The sequence below is a fragment of the Lepidochelys kempii genome, chromosome 25, assembly GCF_965140265.1.
Source record: "Lepidochelys kempii isolate rLepKem1 chromosome 25, rLepKem1.hap2, whole genome shotgun sequence".
In the NCBI taxonomy this organism is placed as follows: Eukaryota; Metazoa; Chordata; order Testudines; family Cheloniidae; genus Lepidochelys; species Lepidochelys kempii.
The window spans coordinates 11,668,292-11,688,858 of record NC_133280.1 but is presented as its reverse complement, the minus strand read 5'-3'; the positions used below and the strand labels follow the sequence as shown (position 1 = coordinate 11,688,858).

The 20,567-nt window shown below is 53.7% G+C and overlaps 1 protein-coding gene across 1 annotated transcript; it reads left to right on the top strand.

Annotated features, from left to right (window-relative positions):
• Window positions 1-2,006: 2,006 nt before the first annotated feature.
• On the top strand, window positions 2,007-6,485 carry PRSS57 (serine protease 57). Its single transcript, XM_073324227.1, has 5 exons — window positions 2,007-2,330; window positions 3,175-3,328; window positions 3,701-3,845; window positions 5,185-5,445; window positions 6,120-6,485. Exons 1-5 carry the CDS (start codon window positions 2,288-2,290, stop codon window positions 6,270-6,272), a joined length of 756 nt encoding a protein of 251 aa, XP_073180328.1. The 5' UTR covers window positions 2,007-2,287; the 3' UTR covers window positions 6,273-6,485.
• Window positions 6,486-20,567: the final 14,082 nt, after the last annotated feature.

Below are 20,567 nucleotides of genomic sequence, written 5' to 3'. Positions count from 1 at the left end.
CCCCCCTCAACACAACGGTTTCCTTTAAGAAACTGTCTCAGGAAGCAAAGATGGTGAATCTAAAACCACTACTAGGGTTGGGAAATCCATATGGTGAAAGATTCAAGCCTTAAGTCCAGAGCAGGAGCCTGAATTACTCCACTTTTATAGGCCTAAGAACACTGGATGAATTTGAATCCAATTAGCAGAGATAGGATCAGCGCTCCAAATCACAAACCCCTTCCTAAACACTGGCAGGAAAATCCTTTGCACACTTCTCCTGTCTCTATAGTGGGCTGACCCAAACATCTGGATCTGCATGTGAGTTTAGAATCGGAATCCAAATTTCACAGCTGACCCTTATCGCTAGAATGGGCTGGACCAAACCCTTACATCAATGGGTGGGGTTGGAATCTGGAGCCAAATTTCACAGCTGGCCCTTATCTCTCTAATGAGTTGAACCAAGCTGTCAGATCTGCAGGTGCATTTGAACAGGGAATCTAAATTCACACCAGTCCCTGATCTCTCTCATGGAAATAAAATTCTGGGTCTGATCTTCTTGGGGAGGATTTGAAATTTGGATCTCAGGTTTGTCCTGTGGGCCAAACATATAAAATTCTTCCACTGTAAAAGCCAGGAGAGCATCTGTGTAAAACCGGCCTCTTTGTACCCCTCCCACCTGCTCTCTGAGGTCCCCGATTCCCAGGTGCACACTTTATCATGTGTGCAAATACAGGGTTCCTCCCCTTAGCTTGCAGCCTGTGTGCAGCTCTAGCAGAGCAAGCCAGACTCTGTCCTGCATCACGCTTGTGGCCAAGTTCTGACTGCAGAAGCTTTGGTGCTGTGGAGGTGAAGCTGGCAGGATGACTGTCCACTTCCAGCTGACATGTGCAGAAGTCACCCACTGACTAGATCTCTTGGAAGCTCCATGGGTGTGGCTGGCTGGGGTCCGTGGCAATCTTGTCTCCCTAGTTTTGATCCCTGTGGTCTTATTCCCCATTTTTATCCCAGCCCCTACATTTTGTTTGGAGTGGGTTTTGCTTTTTTTTTAAAGTAAAACTGAGCCAAACCCACCAAGTCGCACCTGGGTTTGGGGGGGAAACGCACAGTATTGTTGAGCTGTGGTACTGCAGTGCTATGGAAAGTCTTAAGAGGTCTATTCTACCTGTTCTGGCATCTCAGAGGGGCATAAGTATCAGGGCCTAGATCCTGAGAAGTATTTAGACACCTAACTCCCAATGCGAGTTAGGTGCCTAAATACCTTTGAGGCACTGGGCCTATGATCTTAATTTTACAGATGGGGAAACTGAGGCATAGGGAAGGGAAATGACTTGGCAAAGCTCACACAGCAGGTAAGTAGCAAAAGTCAGACAAGAACTCAGGCATCTTGTGCCCCAGACTAGGACCCTAACTACTAGGCAATGTGGCCTCCCATAGTCACATGCTTTTTAATCATTATTTATTTGTATTGCAGCAGCAGCCAGAGAGCTCAGGGCCTTGTGCTAGGCGCTGTACAGACATGCAGGAAGAGACAGTCCCTCCCTCCGAGTGCTTAGAGAGGTTGTTTTCCACCCAACCCCATACACTGGGCCAGGCTCACTTGACACACAACCAGGGTTGTCTTGAAACTCAACCCAGCCTCTCTCCATCTCAGGGGTTGTCCACTAGAAAATGGGCCTAAAGCAGCCCTCCCCACCTGGGCTCAGGGTTCAATTCCTGGCAGCCCCCAGCTGTCCTTGGGACAGTCCCACTTGTGGTCTCAGTCCCCATGTGTAAAATGTGGATAAGAATTCTATGTCTGTCCTGTCTGTTTCGATTGCGAGCACTTTGGGGTGGGGACTGTTCCTTGCTGTGCATGTGGGCAGGACCCGGTGTAATAGGACCTTGACTTTTCCGCCATTCCAAGGGCAGACGGGATCCCTGTGATTAGCTAGCTCCTAAATAACATATCTGCAGGACCCCTTTGCTGGGGCCTCTGCGCTGCCTGATAACACATCCGCTCCCTGCAAAGGCACAGAGCCCATGCCCTCTTTGTGTGTCTAAATTGCCCCCCTGAAGTTGCATGAACCCTGAGGTTTCTCCCTTGTGGCTGTTACCGCAGGGGCTGGGGAGAAGGGATTGCACAAGCCCGCAAACTGAAGAGGAACCAAGTCCAGCAGGGCAGGCCGAGAGCCTAGCAGCAACCTAGCTATGTGGGATAGTGGCACTGCAAGGCCCTCCCATGCCCTCCGGGCTTACTTAACCCCCAGAGCCTCAGCCGTCAGCACTCACCATCCTCCCCCAGCGTGAAGGAGCAAAGAGAGCCGTCATGGGGAGCACCAGCCTGCTGCTCCTTGTGCTCATCCCGGCAGGTAAAGGAAAACAGACTATGATGCCCCTCCAGGGGAGTAGGGGCTCAGTGGGGAGGACCCATGAGGCGAGGGTGTCTGAGCACAGACGCTCCTGGGCTGAGCAATTAGATGCTGAGAAGCGGCAGGGCATAGGGTCTTGAGACAGCTGCGGTGGGTGGCTATGTACAGAAAGAGGAAGTATGGCCTAGTGGTTAGTAAGTATGGCCAAGCTGGGGCTTGGCAGAGCTGGGTTCAATTCCCAGCACTGTCCCAGATGTGCTGGGTGACCTTGGGCAAGTTGCTTCAGTTCTATGCCTCAGTTTCCCCTGTGTAAAGGGAGGGATGATAGCCCTGCCGCCCAAGGGGGTGTAAAGAGAAATGCTTCAAATGTCAAGCAGCGTTCTGACAGTGGCCATTGACTTCAGTGAGGCCAGGATTTCCCCCCATGCTCCTGAGCATAAGTACCTCAAGAGAGGTCTGATCTACTGCCCTCTATCTGGGAGCCAGGTAGGGCTGAGCTTTAATCCCAGCATCTTCCCCATGACCTTGGGTGTACTTAGGGCCTGTGCCTCAGGCTGGGGGAGAGATGTCACCTCCCGGCCCGTGGGCGCAGCCCCTGTGGAAGTGAATGGAGCTGCGTCCAGTCGGATTTGACCCCGAGGGGACGACTCGTCTGAGTCAGGGTTGCATAATCCAGCCCCTGGTGCGTCTCCCCAATGCTCTGACATAGCCATTCCCAGAGCCCCATGGTTCCCTGCCCCTTTGGGAATCCTTGCTTTGCCCCCCCATCCCCCAAGATCATCCATTTTCGATGGTGGATTCTTCCTCCCGCACCCCACCCAAACAGCTGTTTGGTTTGGGACAGGTGCCCTGGGGAGCTGGATTATCGGGGGGAATGAAGTCAAGCCCCATTCCCGGCCCTACATTGCTTCCATCCAGCTGGATGGCCAGCACGTCTGCGGGGGATTCCTGGTCTGGCACAAGTGGGTGATGACGGCGGCTCACTGTGTGATTCCCAGGTAAGTCACGGCGCTTTGGGGGACCCCATTTGGCCATGATGGCTGCATTCCCCTAGGATGTGAAATAAACCCTGCTCCCCTGACATTCACTGCAAGGGGTGGAAGATATCCTGCCCCACTGCTCAGCTCAGGGACCTTCCCAGGAGCCCTCAGCCCAGCCCAACAAAGCTTAAGCACCTAGTTGAAATCTCTACCCTTGCTGGGGACACAGGTTCAAATCCCAGCAGGGGCAGCTCAGCTCCTGCCCCTTTCAGGTGGGCATGCCCCCCATTTTGTGCTCCCATCCCCTTATTTTCTCTGGCCTGTTCCTGGCTCCAGCCCTGTGCCAGGCAGGCCAGCCCCGGGTTGATTTCAATCCCTCTCTCGTTTCAGACACTCCCCCTCCTTGCGTGTCGTGCTGGGGGCTCACTCCCTGAAACACCAGGAGGCCTCTCAGCAGATCTTCAGCATCCGGGAGTCCATCATGCACCCACACTTCAATGCCCGGACGGTCCACAATGACATCCGCATGCTGGAAGTGAGTTGCTCTGGTCACAACAGGAGTTTCCTTAGATCCCTGGTGGAAACAGAGAAGCTCACAACCTTGATGGAAACCTTCAGCGGCTCCAAAATTCTCAGAGTTTAGAGAGAATTTTCTTTTTCTTTTTTTTTTTGGGGGGGGGGGCGGGAAATCAAACTCCCATCTTCTGTTCCTTACCCTTCCATCCTCCACCCCCACTGGGAAATCAGGCTCAAATTTCCCCCGGGTCTGATGACCATACTAAAGCCAGCAGAGGTCACAACAGGGCTGAATTGGACCCACTGCAGCAAATGCCAACCAGAGGGTTAAATGACTAATCTGTTGATGTCACGTTCACATTAAGAGTGCAGCCCACAGAGCTGGGAGGCAGGTATTTGTGTGGGGCCCAGATCAAAGCCGCTCAAAGCTGGTGGGTTCAAAGGAACGTGAGTGGTTTGCATTGGCCTTAGGTGAGACTGTGGAGGAGGAGGTGAAATACAGGGACAAAAATGAAGTCGGTTTCACTGTCATGTTGCAATCCCGGCTGTCCCCAGCCAGGGCCTGGGGTTCCCTGGGACACAGCAAGGGGCATTGCTGATGGCAGCCGCGGGACAGCCCGACATAGTTCGGCGGCAGCAGGACAGAAGCAGCCCCAGTACCAGCCCCTGTCTCCTGTCTGAAGGTGGCACAGGAGTCGGGATGTGGGTCAGAACAGGAAACGCAGCCCTGGGCGGAATGGAAAAATCTCTCCCCGCCACCTGTGCAGTGGAATGAGGGAGTCTCCGGAGAGGAATAACTAAATCAGCCACTAGGTGGCCTTACAGCTCTGAAAAAAAATAAATTCAGCCCTCTGCAAGTCTGGGGGCTTTAGTGGAGTTGCACCCGCTTTCCAGCCAAGCTGGATCTGGCTCCTGGAGTGTGGAGGAAGGCAGGGAGCAGAGGCTCTGAAGGATGGATGGCTGCACCATCGCTGGCTTGACCCGAACCCTGCAGCGATCACATTCGACGGGTTCTCTTTGCGTGACTTTGCGAGTCAGCAACTTTAGTAAATGGGAGCCGCTGGGTTGCTGCTTTCAACAGCGTGTGATGCTGAGACAGGCTCCTGTGCATTCGAAGAGGCAAAACCAGAGCTGGGTGTGTGTGTGGGTGTGGGTGTGGATAAACCAAGAAATGGGACTGTATTTGTATCACAGCCCCCCAGCAGTGATTGAACCCAGGGCCGCGCCTGTCCTGCCAGCTCCACTGGCTAGGCGGGGCAGCTATAGGCTCGTGAACCTCTTTACATGATTCAGCCACGAGCACGAGACAGACGCCCCCCGAGTATTAACATGGGTCACGTTTGCTCTCGTCTCCCCAGCTGAACAAGTCGGCCATCTTTACCCAGTTTGTGAAGCGGATCAGGCTCCCCCGACCCAACACCGACCTCTCTCCCGGGGTTGTCTGCAGAGTGCTGGGCTGGGGCGACACCTCCAATTTTGGCACCATCCCCACCGAGCTCAGGGAGACCAAGACGACCATCGTGGACAGGAAGATCTGCAAAGCGCTGTGGGTGGGTCACGTCAACGACGACATGCTGTGTGCGGCCAGCCTCAACAGCACCCTCCAGGGGGTCTGCTCGGTAAGCGCCTTCTCCTCCTCCAGGCGCCCCTGCGGAGCCCACGCTGCCAAACCCAGCTTTGGAGGGAAGCCTGAAGCTGCTTCCGGCGCCAGTCCATAGCTGGTGCTGTGATCTTCCCCACCGTAGTGCCTTGTCCGTGCCAGCCATGACACCTGCAGGATCAGATCCATGCCCGCTCCGATTCCAGCACTGAAGTTCTCCACCTGGTTTGGTCAGTTCCAGCCAGAACTCCGAGTTTCCTTCCAGCGCCCAGTCACCCAAGTGGTTTTTAGACTTCAGTGTTGTGGGATAGTGCCCTGTAGGACCCCAGCAGTGTGGCCTTTCACACCCAGCACAACACCCATCCATGCCTGGTAAGGCTACTGCCACAGAAACTTTCCCCACACTGGTGGTTTGCTATCTGGAGTGCAGGCAGCAGCGCTGTGCCTCTCGAGGCCAGGCCAGGAGTCAGGGGAATAGGGAGCCAGGGAGAACCCCAGGGTCTGTCTGCATCCAGCAGCCTCCTTCAGTAAAAATCCCCTTTATATTCACTGCAGTCCAGACCTGACCCTTCTCTTCTGCCTAGGGTGATACAGGGCCAGCTCCAGGCTTCGTTTTGATTTCCTAAGACTTTCCTCTTCCTTCAGACTTAGCTAGTCTCGTCCTTTACTAACAGGTTTCCTCTTGCATTGTAGGGTGATTCCGGGGGCCCCCTCGTCTGTGGGGGCAGGGTACATGGCATAGTCTCCTTCTCCGGGCAGAGGTGTGGGAATCGCAGGTACCCAGACATCTACACTCGGATTTCCAAGTACATCTCCTGGGTCCAGGATGTGCTGAAGCGCTTTTAATGCTGGAGATGAGAGCTGTGGGGGCTCCTTGTGTGACAGACATTCTGAAGAGGGGGGAGTTGGGACTGAGAAAAAGAGGGAGGGATCTTTCTCTATTGGGCAGTTAACATGCATTTCACTATAAAGTCTATGGGGTCTGGTGTTCAGGATGGGGGGAATGTGCATCAGGACTCCTGCATTCTATTCCCAGCTCTGTGAGGGACACGTGGTCTAGTGGCAACTAGCAGTCAGGGCTTCTGTGTTTTATTCCCACTTGCCCACTGACAGCTCTTGGGGTGAGTCCCTTCCTCACACTGTGCCTCAGTTTCCTCATCTGTAACATGGGGAGAAAGGTACCTCCCTCACAGGGCTGTTGAGCGCCTCATGAGTTAGTATCTGTGAAGTGCTTGGAGATGCTCAGGTGAAAGGGGTAGACAGGTGATGCCCATGATCTTGCCTGAGATATTTCAGGACAAGCCTAGCTCTCTGGACCCACAGTTCCCTGTCCTACGCAGCCTCACGAAATGGGTGTACAGAAGGATACATGCCTTTCCCAGACTGCCTGGAGGATCATCACCTAATCTATGTATCCTGCTTGATGTAATACAACAGCCCAGGTGGGTCAGCTGCACCCAGGATTGAACTTGCAACCTTTGGATCTAAGCACACAGGCCTCTATGGACTGAGCTAGAAAAGCCACCTCTGTGTCCACTTCACAAACCTCTATGTAGCCCAGCCACTAGCGGTGACACAGACCCCCACTGTTGGCCTCAGTTACACCGAAACCCTTTTCACTGTGCTGTCCCAGACAGCCACCCCAAGGCAGCGTGGGCCCCACTCTCACGCTGACCAGCATCAAAGCCTCTGGGCCCGCAACGCTGGAGCGTTCCACTTACACACCTCTGCCCAGCTGGCACCTGAAAACCTGGCAGAGGCTGATCCATCCTGTTACCTCCATTGACACCTGCCCTGTGGTCTAGTATCCCTCCAGCCATCACCCTGCAGGGACAGAAACGCTTCGCTGGGAGAAGCTGGAACCATCACTGCTTGCGCCTCAAAAACGGGTTCCTCCCCGAGCTCGGGCCCCGTTTGTTTGCCTCTGCTGCCTTTGGAGATTTCCAGCCTAAGGAGGCAGCGGGGTGGAGCTACAAACAAGGAGCCTGCCCAGGCCTCTCCCCAGCCCTGTGTGCAAGAGGCAGCCACATGCTTGGTCCTTGCAGCCCTGGCATGCACGGGGTGAGCCCTCTGCACTAGTAGGAATTGAGGAGAAGGGGTTCATTGCACCAGGATAGCTGGGACACCCAGTCTGGGCCTGTAGCTGGGGCAAGCCTTGGAGCAGATCCTCAGGAGCAGTGACTCTCCAGCTGCACTCCGTGTTAGGGGGTGGGTGCACCTGAGCCGGGCCAGGGGTCAGTGGATCAAGGGGGCAGGTCTCACCTCTGGAGCCAGAGTAAGAGCCCGTTGGTATGCCCGTAGCGCAAGAAGGGACCTGCTGCTCTCTGGTCTGCCAGCAGGGGGCGTATTTGGCTGCATTACTTACAGCCCGATCCAAAGCCCACAGAACTCAGCGGAAAGAGCCCCAGCACACATCTACCCTGCAAGGAAAGGGGCCGGGATGGAGACAGCCTCGCGGCATCAAGGACGAGCACAGGCATAGCCTGTGAATGCGACGACGTAGCATTTGTCTGGCTGCGGCTAGGGGGCACTATGCTGCTAGAGACACTATTTCAGAGGCGACTGACGCCCCGTCCCTTTGTAACCCGTAAATAACCTCTGGCAACAGTCAGGGTGTCAGGTTAACCGCTAGCCCATACCCCCCTTCCACAGCTAGGTATAGAGCCAGCAATCCTGCCCCCCCCCGGCACCCCAATCCTGCTGAAACCACTAGATCACACTGCCTCCCCCAGAACTAGCAACAGCTGGAGACTATACACCTGTAGCTATTTATCCCTCAGAGGACCCAAACATGAGAGGATACTTGGCCCGGGGAGGATAAGTTGGTGTGTCAAATTCTTGCCTTCTGTCCCGCCCCTCTCAACTTCTCTCTGCAGTTTCCATTGCTTTCTCCTTCACTTCTTGACTTAAACTGTTGGGTAGTGTTCCGGCAAGACTGTTAAACAGCTGCCACCTTCCACCCCAGAGGTGGGTGCATCCCAGTGGTGGACAAAATGATCAGTATTTCTTACTTCTCCCAGGGTGGGGGTGTGCAAGTTAATGGGCTCATGGCTGTAAAATGCTTGGAAATAAAGAGCACTGAGGGGATACAGCCTGTCTGCAATGATTGACAGGTCTGCAGTCCTTGGGGAGGGTGGTTGTGGCTTGCAGGTGTGGCTGGTGTCCCATTAGGCCTAGACTTAGTCCCCCTGCCATGCAAGGTATCGTACTCCAGATATTATTTACAGGCATTTCTATGGGCACCTTGTGGATACTAACAAAATTAGGCCTCCCAGAAGGATTATTTACTCCTGGGGAGTTCTGTGCCACTATGCATGCACAGAATTTATGTCCCCCGCAGATTTATTTGTTTCCTTGTAGAACAATGACTTTCTGATGAGGAAGCAAAGGGAAGCCACAAGAACGGTCATGCGACCCTCCCCAGCAGTATGTTTTGGGTGACCAGGGCAACTGGCAGAGAGGTAAATCACTGTGGGGCAGGAGGCAGAACTGGGGGAGACCCGGCTGGTGGCTCCTACCCTGCGCCAGGCTCAGCTGCTAGTCCAGGCTGGGCTGGGGAGGACAGGACTTCCTCTTCCCCTGCAAGGCAACCAGGGCCAGGTCAGACCTACCCCCAGATTTCTCCCCCGGCTGCAGGAAGCTCTGCCAACTTGCCCCCCCCCTCCAAACATACTTCCTGCACCCATTGTTCCTCAGCTGCAGGGGGAAGGATCCCTGTACAGGGAGCTGCTCCCCGATCTGCCCAAACCCCATGCAACCGGATCCCCTCATATCCGGACCCTCCTGCCAAGCCTCACCCCAGCACACTCAGAAACCTCCTTATGAGCCCCACTCACCCTGCACTTGGATCACCCCAACAAGCCACACCCAGATCCCCACCCCACGAAGCCCCAACCTGTTGCACCTGGGTCCCCACCCCACTGAGCCTGCCACACCCAGACCCCCCGGCTGAGCCCCAACCACCTTCACGGGGACCCCCCTGCAGAGTCCCATTACCACTGCACCCACAACACACCCCTGTGCATCCAGATTCCCCACACACACCGGGATCCCCCATTGAACCGCCTGCACCCAGACTGCCCCACACAGAACCCTCTCAACCCAAATCTGGATCCCCCCACACTAAGCCCCTCCACACTTGGATCCTGCCTTGCTGAGCCTGCCTGGCACGGAGGGGCAGGGCCATGGGGTGTTTCTGGGGCAGGCCCGGGCATTGCGCTGTGTCAGGGTTGGGTGCAGCCTCACCGCTGAGTCCGTGTCTGAGGGGGAGTGGAGGGGAGGGAGCTGCACAGTGACCTCCCACCTCTGTGCAGCCAGTGGCCTGTACTCCCCAGTGCCATGCTGGAGCCTCCACATTTATCTGACAAATAAAATTTGCCAAATTTTAAAATATTGTGCACAGAATTTTAATTTTTTTGGCGCAGAATATTTAATTTTTTGGCGCAGAATGCCCTCAGGAGTAATTATCCTCTCCATTTTACAGATGGGGAAACTGAGGCACAGCTTGGGGCAGAGACTTGCTTAAGATCACTAAGTGAGTCAACGCCTCCTCCAGAAGCCTTTCATCCCTGCCTTGGCGTATCCAGCGGCCCCTGCCTCTGCTATTCCCCCCCCAGACAGAGAGAAGGGAAGTGGGCTGGTGCCTTCCGCCCCCCAGGAGGCGTTGTACCTTGGTGGCCGGTGGTGTCGTGTGCTGGGGCAGGCTTTGGCATCACCCATCGCACAAGCTGCACTGCCGGGGGCTTGTTTCCACCTCCCCCTCCATTTCTCAATCCCCCCTGCAATGACGCAACTGGCGACAGTGGTCAAACGAGCCGAGACTCCTTCTGGGACCTGGCTGGCCACCAGCACAGGCCACACATAATGCGGGTGGAAAGGGAGTTGCTGCTGGGGGCTGATGTTGCTTTCCTGTTGGACGTGTGGTTGGGCTGATGAGCCTGGGGATGTTACCTGCCCAGTGGGGGGGCTACCCAGTGGCCTCTGGTTCTTGAGTCACACAGAACAAAGCCCTCGGGGCTCATTCCTGAGCCCCAGCCAGCTGGGTCAGTGCCCCCTACCCCAATCCCCAGCCAGATCCTGTAGCTGACAATTTCCCTTGGGGTGGAATTAGATATCTATTAGCTTGGCCCCAGAACAGCTGGGGGGGGGGGGGGGAGGAGGGAAAGCAGCCAGCTTGTAAAGCTAATGCAGGGAAACTGAAGCTGAACGCCTTGCTCCGCCTTCAAGCAGCCAACCAGTCACCTGGGCTGGGAGTGCTACTTCCAGGAGACCACACAAGAGGAGGTGATGGGCGTATGGGCATCAATGGCTATTAGCCAGGATGGGCAGGGATGGTGTCTCTAGACTCCGTTTGCCAGAAGCTGGGAATGGGCGACAGGGGATGGATCACTGGATGATTCCCTGTTCTGTTCATTCCCTCTGGGGCACCTGGCATTGGGCACTGCTGGAAGACAGTTTGTGTGTGTGGTTTTTGGAGGGGGGTGGAGGTGGGGGTGAGAAAACCTGGATTTGTGCTGGAAATGGCCCACCTTGATTATCATACACATTTTAAAGAGAGTGGTCACTTTGGATGGGCTATTACCAGCAGGAGAGTGAGTTTGTGTGGGGGGGGGGGGCAGAGGGTGAGAAAACCTGGATTTGTGCTGGAAATGGCCCAACTTGATGATCACTTTAGATAAGCTATTACCAGCAGGAGAGTGGGGTGGGAGGAGGTATTGTTTCATGGTCTCTGTGTTATAATGTCTTCTGCAGTTTCCACAGTATGCATCCGATGAAGTGAGCTGTAGCTCACGAAAGCTCATGCTCAAATAAATTGGTTAGTCTCTAAGGTGCCACAAGTCCTCCTTTTCTTTTTGCGAATACAGACTAACACGGCTGTTACTCTGAAACCGGCTGGAAGACAGAATACTGGTCTAGATGGACCTTTGGTCTGACCCAGTTTGGCCGTTCTTATGTTCTTAACCAGTTGGGATGCATCATCCCCAAGCAGGCTTGGCTTGCAATAGGCCCCAGGCATGTTAAAAAAACCCAGAGAGCATCCCATGGACACAGAGACCCGCACCCTTTACCCCCTGCTGTCTTACTCTGTTCCTGGGGAGGGGATGAAGTAGGTAAGGTAAAGGTAGCTTTAAGTCATCTATATGCTCCCCATTGTCTGAGGCTCCCTGCCCAGTGCTTGGTGTAAGTTAGAGCAGCCTCAGGAATAGAACCAGGACTCCTAGCTCCCAGTCCGCTGCAGTAGCCACTAAACAGCACTCCTCCCAAGAGCTGGGAAAAGACACCTTTGCTGCAGTCCTTTGCTACAATGACTAGTCAACACTGCCTCTCCCAAGCCACCCCACGCTGACATACTGCCTACTATGATCTGCATCGGGAGGCTCATCCTGTTAAGTCACAGCTTCTAATCCTGGCTACCTCTGGGCCTTGCGCTGAGGCTGGGACTGCCAGCCCCACGGCTCCTTTCATAGGTGCAGACTGAATGCAGAATGCTGATTCGATGACCACACGGCCAGGTGCCCCCTGGTCAATGACAGGCCATGCCCAACGTTGCACACAGCTCAGACACTCCTCAATAGCCCATGAGCTGTAGGATGGGGATAGCATGGGGTTAGCCAACACCATCATGATCTAGAGAGGCCTGAGAAGAGGCAGAAGGCGGCGCAGACTGGAGATAATGATGTCTTCGTCTTTTGAAGTCTGGAGGGAAACTGTGATTTTTCAGGACAGAGACTGATCGGGGAGATGGTGTCTAGTTTGGGAGGTCTCCCACCATTGCAGTGGCCCACGCCCACCTGTCTTGTCTCGCTGCCTGGAGCTCAGCTGGAGTTTGCCTTTCACTTGCCTGCAAAGCCATCGTACCTCCTTGTGGAACAAGTGACCCTATTCCAGATACACTGAGATTTCTCTGCTCCCGCCCTCCTGGCCACACTGAACCAGGAAGCAGGGTCTGAGCGGGAGGCAGCTGCACCCACCTCTCGAGGCGCGAGCTGTAGACCCCCCCGGCTGGCGGTTCCATGGCAGGGACGAATGGCGGCCCCATGCTCCAAAGAGCGGCCCGGCCCAGCCGAGTGACCCGTGTGCAGAAATCCCAGCTGAGTCATCCACTCCCGGCCAGGACTGGAGCCAGCCGGCTTCCACTGGGGCCCTAAACCTTGCAGCTCGTAAACAGCACTTCTCCGGCCACGTGTGAAGCAGCTGCTGTGCCGTGCTGGGTCCAGTGCGGCATAGGGCTGGGAAGCCCCAGTTAATTGCATCAAGCGACACCTCTGGGAATCAGGCCCTACAGCTCTCAAGCTGGACACCCACAATTAGGGGCCACTTCTGAAAATCTTCGCCCCAGCGAATGCCCCATACAAGCCTATCAACCCTGCAGATGGTCTTGTGTGGTTAAGGCACTGGGATGGGAGGCAGGAGAACTGAGTTCGCTGCCCTGCCACCGACACAGTGAGTGACCTCAGGTAAGTCACTTCATCTCTCTGGGCTTCAGTGCCCTGGGGATAAATTGGGGAGTATAATCCCTCCTTTGTCTATCGACACTCAGCTCCTCGGGGCAGGGCCTATCTCTTACACCGTACCACACCTATGGGGCCTTGGTTGGGGCCTCTAAGTATTACGGTGATACATACAATAAAAATGTCTCTTGCTCGTGAGCTGGGGGAGAATGGATGACTTGGAAGGGGTTTAATGGGCCCAGCCCACACTGTCAATGACAAAGGTGTTGCATCCTGGTGGCTGTTTGCCATTCTAGGTGGCATGAGTTTGGCAGGTCTCAGTCAAGTTTCCAATAGACAAGTGCCCCCATCACAGCTGCATGAGGGAACAATTAGCACTTGCAACAGAGAGAGGCCCAAGACTGAATGGGCACTGGAAAGCAATCCCTCCTCCCCCAGGCCAGGGGCCAGCAGAGGCCCTTTACGGGAGAGGTGTTGCCCTGGCACGGTCTGTGCTGCGGATTAGCAGAGGCCTCCAGCCTCCCAAGGCTGTCAAAACCCAGCAGTAAATTCACACCCAGCAGGCTGACCGGAAAAGGAATGGGAGTCTGGAGCGGGCCTCGAGGAAAAGAACAAAGACCTCTCTTGTGAAACCACAGCCCCTCTGCCCCTGGCTCCTGCACCCACCCCCCACCAGCAGACAGAAGAGAGAGCCAGCGATCCCTGGGCTGGCAGCGAGGCGAGCGCTGCAGTGACATACTGTATTTACGCAGGTGGACGTGGGGTGAGCTCTTGGCCCTGCCCCTGAGCCAGCCAATGTCTCATCATCGCTCTCTGCGCAGGCCTGGCTTTCCAGGGGCAGAGAGGGACGATGCTATGCAGAAAAGACACAAGGGCAGGCTAGCCAAAGCACCTAAGGGACTGAGGAGCATGAATGCTACCAATGGCATGTAGGCACCTAAGTCACTTTTGAAAATCTCCACTGCCAGCACACGTAGCTCTTTCAGCTGTAGATCTCAGAGCACTTTCCAGGGTCATGATCCTCCCTCTAGAGAGGGGGAAGTGACTTCCCCAAGGTCACGCAGCAGATCAATGGCAGAGTCAAGAATAGATCTTCTAGTACAGAGCCCTAGCCATTCGATAACACTGCCTCCCAAAAAAACCACGGGGCAACCTTTGGTTCTACAGCCCAGCTGCAAACTCCCGAGTCCCCTTCAGTCTGTTCTTCCCGCACCTATCGTTTGTGTAGAGCAGGATGCCTCACCCCTGGAGCCAAAGGCTGGAGCATTTCTCCTCCTTCCCCTCCGCCACAGGGCACTGGTAAACGCTTCCCAACCTTACCGTGGGGCTGCACTAGACAGCCATTAATGAAAGTCCTGGAGGATTCAGGTTTAGACCCAGATTCCAATCCTCCATGCTTGGAAGGGGTGGGGCATGGGGTTGTATGGAGTGTGCATCTAGCGTCTAGGTCCAGGGTTCTAGTCCAGGCCCATCCCAAGAAACCAATGGCAGTTAGGAACCTAACATGCAGAGGCATTTTGAAAATCCTCCTAGGCACCTACCTGTATCATTAGGCACCTAAATACCTTTGGAAATCTAGCCCTTCATCACTCTGTCTCAGGTGCCCGTCTGTAGATATTCTGCTCCCATCTTGAGTCTGTCTTGTGTACTTAGACTGTCAGCTCTCTGGGGCAGGGACTGTCTCTCACTACGTGTACATACAGCACCTAGCCCAACAGGGCACTGACCCTGGCATGGACATCTAGCACTACTGGAATACAAACACATCATAAGAGTGCTTCTGATGGCAACACACTGGGCTGCAATAAATTGAGACACTGGTCCCTGAGCAGCGAGGGCATTTCTGCCTGGGAAGAGCTCCCTGTAAAAAAAGCAATAAAGGCCCAGATCCCCACAGGTATGGGAGTCCAAAGGCCCTATGTTCTCCTCCCTCAGAATCCCCTCTGCCTTGATGCCTACAGAACACAAGGCGATGGGCGTGTTTAGTCCACTGCTTATTCTACTAACCACGATCAGTACACTTTTGCCTTGCCATTTGTTCCACGTGGTCTCTTGTCGCACGTTAGCTTTGCTAAATCTTTGGGGCAGGGACTGTCCTGTTTTTCAAACTGCATTTCCACCATATTAATCAATTACAAATGAATTAATTACACTGCCAGCAGCCAGCCAGGGGAGAAGCTTGTATTTTTCACCAGGATTTCATTCTCAGTATTGTTACTAAAGGAACAAGGGAAAGCTCCAGATCCCTGGGCAAAGGTGCTGCCAGACAGGATGGATTAATCAAAGGAGGAAAGAGCTAGCCACACACAATACACACTGTAAGGTAAAGTTAGATGCAGCCCGACCCTGACATGCACCTCCCTGGTGAGCTGAAAGCATTTGGATTTAATCAGAGAGAGAACAGAAATAACAACAGCAAAACAAGCCACAGGCCCCAGACACAAGTTCCAAGAGATTCTACTTCTCTAAGGAGCCAGCTGCCTTTTGGGAACATCTTGTGATTTATACTTGGATTGTAAGCTCTTTGGAGTAGGGACTGTTTTTGTTCTGTTTGTACAGCGCCTACTGGAATACGAATAATGGTTATATTATGGTAGCATTCTAGATCAGGGACCCTGATGCGAAGAAGAGCTGGGCAGGGAATGTATTTCCTGTCCGGCAAAATTTGTCAAGATTTCAAAAAACTTTCTTGTCCCGAATCAGGATGAGAAGTGGAAATCTCAAAAATTTGGCAAACTGAAAATCTGGAAAAAAGTCACTTTGGGTCCACTGAAATGTTTCAGTTGATCATTTCAAAATGCTTATTTCAGTTTCAACATTTTTTATTTTAAAAAGCCTTTGACTATACATTCACTTACGTTTTAAAAGAAAAAGTTTTGTTTTGAACTAAGAAAAGGAGTACTTTGGTTAGTCTCTAAGGTGCCACAAGTCCTCCTTTTCTTTTTGCGAATACAGACTAACACGGCTGCTACTCTGAAATTTGTTTTGAACTGAAATTGGATCTTTTCATTTCAAAACCGTCCAAAATGGGACACTGACAATTTCTAAACCTTTTTTTTTTATTTCCAAATTTTTTCAGAATGGGAAATGTGTCGAAATCAACCCTTTCCCCTGAAAAATTTCCCAACCAGCTCGATCGCTAAGCATTCGTACAGTTCCCTGTCCCTGCCAGATAAGGAAACCAAGACACAGAGAGACTGAGTGAGCTACAGTCAGAGAGTTTAAGGCCAGAAGAGACTACCCAAGCATCAGAGTAACAGCCGTGTTAGTCTGTATTCGCAAAAAGAAAAGGAGGACTTGTGGCACCTTAGAGACGAACCAATTTATTTGAGCATAAGCTTTCGTGAGCTACAGCTCACTTCATCCGATGCATCCGATGAAGTGAGCTGTAGGTCACGAAAGCTGATGCTCAAATAAATTGGTTCGTCTCTAAGGTGCCACAAGTCCTCCTTTTCTTTTTACCCAAGCATCACATCTGATCTCCTGTGTATCACGGGCCACCCACACCCACACACTAACCCAACGACTAAAATTAGACTAAACTCTTACAGCCCACAAGAGACTAGATGAGACTTGCACCGTTCACACGGCAAGTCAATGGAAGAGCCAAGAACAGAGTTTTTGTTGGTGAGACATCGGACTAGGTCATTCTTCCTTCGCACCCACCCTTCCCTCCTCCGCCCCCCGCTGATCGACCCTTTTGGGAACCCACAGGACTAACCAGAGGTGCAGGTCCACTCCCACTGAAGCCAGGGGAACAGTAGTGTCGGGACATCTTCAGAATGAGAGAGGAGCTTTAGTGCAGAGGGGGCTTCAGTTTCCCAGGCTCCATTAGGCCATGCTGAGACGCTGACCCCAGCTCCGAGGTTGAAGCCCTTAGAATATCCGGGGAGGTTGTTTCACGTAGAAACAGTTGGTCAGGTTCGAATTCAGTTGGTCTCGCTCCACGGTCCCTTTTAACCATCTAAGGAGGACAGTCTGAGAACCATGTGGGTGGTATCCAAGTCCCCAACCAGCTTGGTGCCGCGTTCAAGACAGGAATCTTTGAATGCCGCCATAGGCGCTGGGGGCAATAGAAGTTTATGAGGCTTAGCTTGGGAAGGATAGGAAGGGAATCGCTATCATCCTGAGGGAGTTACGGGCCCCTGGCAAATCATGGGTTCCTCTCTCAATGAGCTCAGGGCCTTGGCTGTGTGTTTCACATGGATGTTAATGGGACGAGTTACTTGAAAGCCAGCAGATAATTAAAAACACATTGCCTGGGGCTTTATGCCGATTCAATAATTCAGCAGCCGTTTAACACATTTTTAAGACATGGGTATCTAGTTGCCCTGCAGTCTGGGCCATGCAAATACCTGCATGAAATGCAGCACTAGGCAGTTTTTAGCGGCGTCATTTAAAGTCATCAGGTAACGAGAGGGGACCAGACTTACAGGTATGGTCCAGCTGCTTTGCACAGTTCTGGCAATGCAATCAACCCTACAGAACTGGCCAGCGAAACGGGGCTCATGCTGGGAGTGAACTGGCGAATCTGGCCGTGGATTTGAAACAGCAGGTTCCCTTTGGAAGCTGCAAGGCTAGTGATGAAACCAGGAGACCCAGTTTAGTACATTTAAAAGATATCTCAGGGTTATAGCAAGGGACCATGGGTTATTGGACTCCTGGCTCTGCTATGACTCTGTGATCTGAGGCAGGGCATTTAGGTCTCAATCCCTCACGGTGCTGAATGCCCTCATGTCCCATTGACTTCACTGAGGGCAGTGGGTACCGCTCAGCACCTCATGGGATCAGGCCTTTCACTTCACCATGCCTCAGTTTCCCCATCTGTACATTAGGTATATTGACACATAGTGGGCAAAGCACTGGACTGAGACTTTGGAGACTTGGGTTCTATTCCTGGCTCTGCCACTGGCCTTCTGGGTGACCATGGGGGAGCCACGCCCCCTCTCTGCACCTCAGTTTCCCCATCTGTAAAATGGGGATAAGGATCCTGACCTCCTTTGCTTGGACATCTCTGGATGATAACAGCTAGAGGTTGTTGTTATTACTACTACTTCCCACAGGGTGTAGGGACGGGTATGGGATGTGATGACCATGGATCCTACCACAACAGTGAGATATATGACCCATCTCTCTGCGACAGCCTTCAGACAAAGCGGGAAAGTTGTGTCCGCACTCAGATACCTCACTGAGAGGACCCTCATAAATACTTAGCCAGACAGAGGCAGGGTACTACGGCTACTACTGCAGCAGCCTTTGGGCTCTACAGCTGGGTATGGACCCACCAGGTCAACATATTCCTGGAGCCATCAGCCCCCTCCTCATCCCCCACCCTCTTCATGCTGACACAGAGCGTGGCTGCAGATTGTGGATACCCTCTACTTGGCCTCCTGACCTTCCCAAACCCTAGCAGTTAGGTGGCATCTCATGTCTATGCTCAGTGGGGAGCACAATCTGACCCAACATCAATAAGCAAAGGCGGAACATGGGACCTGGACAGGTTTGAGTTAGGAATGGAGAAATCTGAAATTCACCTCTGTTTAGAGAGCCCAGCAGAAGGCGTGATCCCCCTTTCAGTCCCACACAGGGTACTGCCAGCCTCAAGAGATCAAAAAATAAATGAGTTGGATGCCAACAAATCAGGAAATTGGCCCCCCAAAACATGTGTCTATTTACAAAGAGATTATGTGGGGGGTTTTCAGTCTGCCCAACAATTGGTGAACTGCCCCTGCCCAGACTGAGACAGAAAGTGTGTTAATGCTGCCCATGCTCCCAGTCATATTGGGTAGGAGGATTTTGGCCCCTGCTGCAGGAGTTTTCACCCCCCGGCAATGAATTCTGTCCCCCAACGATCAAATCAACCCTGTGCCCCTCGTCTCCAAATCAGTTCTGCCCCCCAGACGCCCATCAGTTCTGCCCTCACCTTCCACCAGTCCAGCCCCCACCTCACCCAGCCCCCACCAGTTCTGCCCCCAGCTCCTCCACCCCCACCCAGCCCCCATCTCACTCCAGTTCTGTCCTCACCCCACCCAGTCCCCACCAGTTTTGCCCCCCAGCTCCTCCACCCCCACCTCACCCCACTTCTGCCCCACCCCCACCCAGCCCCCACCAGTTCTGCCGCAGCAGCTCCCCAGCCCCCATTTCAGCACCTCACCTCCATGCCCCCTGCGGTTCTTCACCCCTCCCAAGCCAGGGGGGGCAGCTCCAGGGACAGGGACAGGGAGAGGAGCCCACGCGGTGCTCACAGGAGGGGAGGGGGCAGGACAGGGAGATAGAGCTCTGATTGGTTGCTCTGCCCCTGGAGGAGGCGGGCAGAGAGGCAGACGGCCAATAAGAAGGGGGCTTTTCCCCCTTCCTTCCCCCCCCCCACTCAGCGGGGCTCAAATTTGCATGAGGCCGGGAGTGACACCAGCTCCGCTGAAATCCCGCCAGTGGCAAACCATGGTGGGAGTTGGGCGCTACTAAGGTCCCACATCCACCCATAGGGCTAAAGTAGGACTTAACTGGTGCTGATGGCTGGTGCCTAGGCCATGTGCTAGGTCCGTGAGGCCCAGGGGGCGGGGCCTGTGCTAGGTCCATGAGGCCCAGGGGGCGGGGCCTGTGCTAGGTCCGTGAGGCCCAGGGGGAGGGGCGCGTACTAGTTCTGTGAGGCCCAGTGGGCGGGGCCTGTGCTGGGTCTGCTCTGTGCCTAGGTCTTGTGCTAGGTCTCTGCACTGCAGTCAGTTATGACCCCTTGAGAGCAAACTCTTTGAGTAGACTCGTGTGTTCCCCCTACCCCAAACATACACACAGCAACTGTGGTGAAGATCCCCAGCCATCGCCGCAGCCGGTCTTAGACTGCGGCTCCTGCGATTTCGCAAAGGATGAGGTTGTGTGGGGGTGTCGGAGGAGTCACACATCGGGTCTCAATTGCCGGAGTTGTGTTGTGAAATACCAAACCTTTATGGCACATGCTGATATTAGGAACATATTTGAGGGAGTTTTTTTCTTTCTTTCTTCTGCATAGAGAGGAGACTTGGCCAGGCTGGAAGAAACCCAACACAAAGTCGAAACAGATGCTTGCCGTGGGCTTGGCTCGTTCCAGTCACAACCGTGCACAGTGCATTCTTCACCTGCTAGCCCCGAGGGGCCCCTCCAAGCCCACCGGGGCCGGCTAGGGCACATGATGATATGTCTGCAGCAGGGGCAGTGTTGATGTTGTTAGCCCTATTCATAAGAGAAATCTGGGTGGCCAGATTCCAAGTTGGGATGTGTGTTCACTTAAGGAAGAAAGCTCCTTTAAAGTAACAAGGGGCACTGTTCTACCCCGGAAGACCAATGTCCCAGGCACTCCGCTGATCAAGCTAATCTGTCTGTAAATCCTTTACTCACCGTGGTAAACATCTGCTCATGTGGGAAGCCGTGTGGCTTAGTGGATAGGGAGCTGGCATTGGCATCCGCTCACCCACAGCCCTGCTGTATGAGGTTGGGCAAGTTGCTCTTTGGGGCCTGAACGATGTCTCATTCAGGGATCTCAGTCAGCGCTATTGTATTCCAAACAATAGTAAGGAAAAGCACCAGTCAGAGAGGTCATTGCTCGCCCATGTGAAGAAGAGGTTTACCAGTCTGTCCTGCCTTTGCCTCGCGACCGTGTGGGCCAGGCTTTCAAACACCGGCTCCTCTTTACAAACAGAGTTTTCTGGTGCAGTTT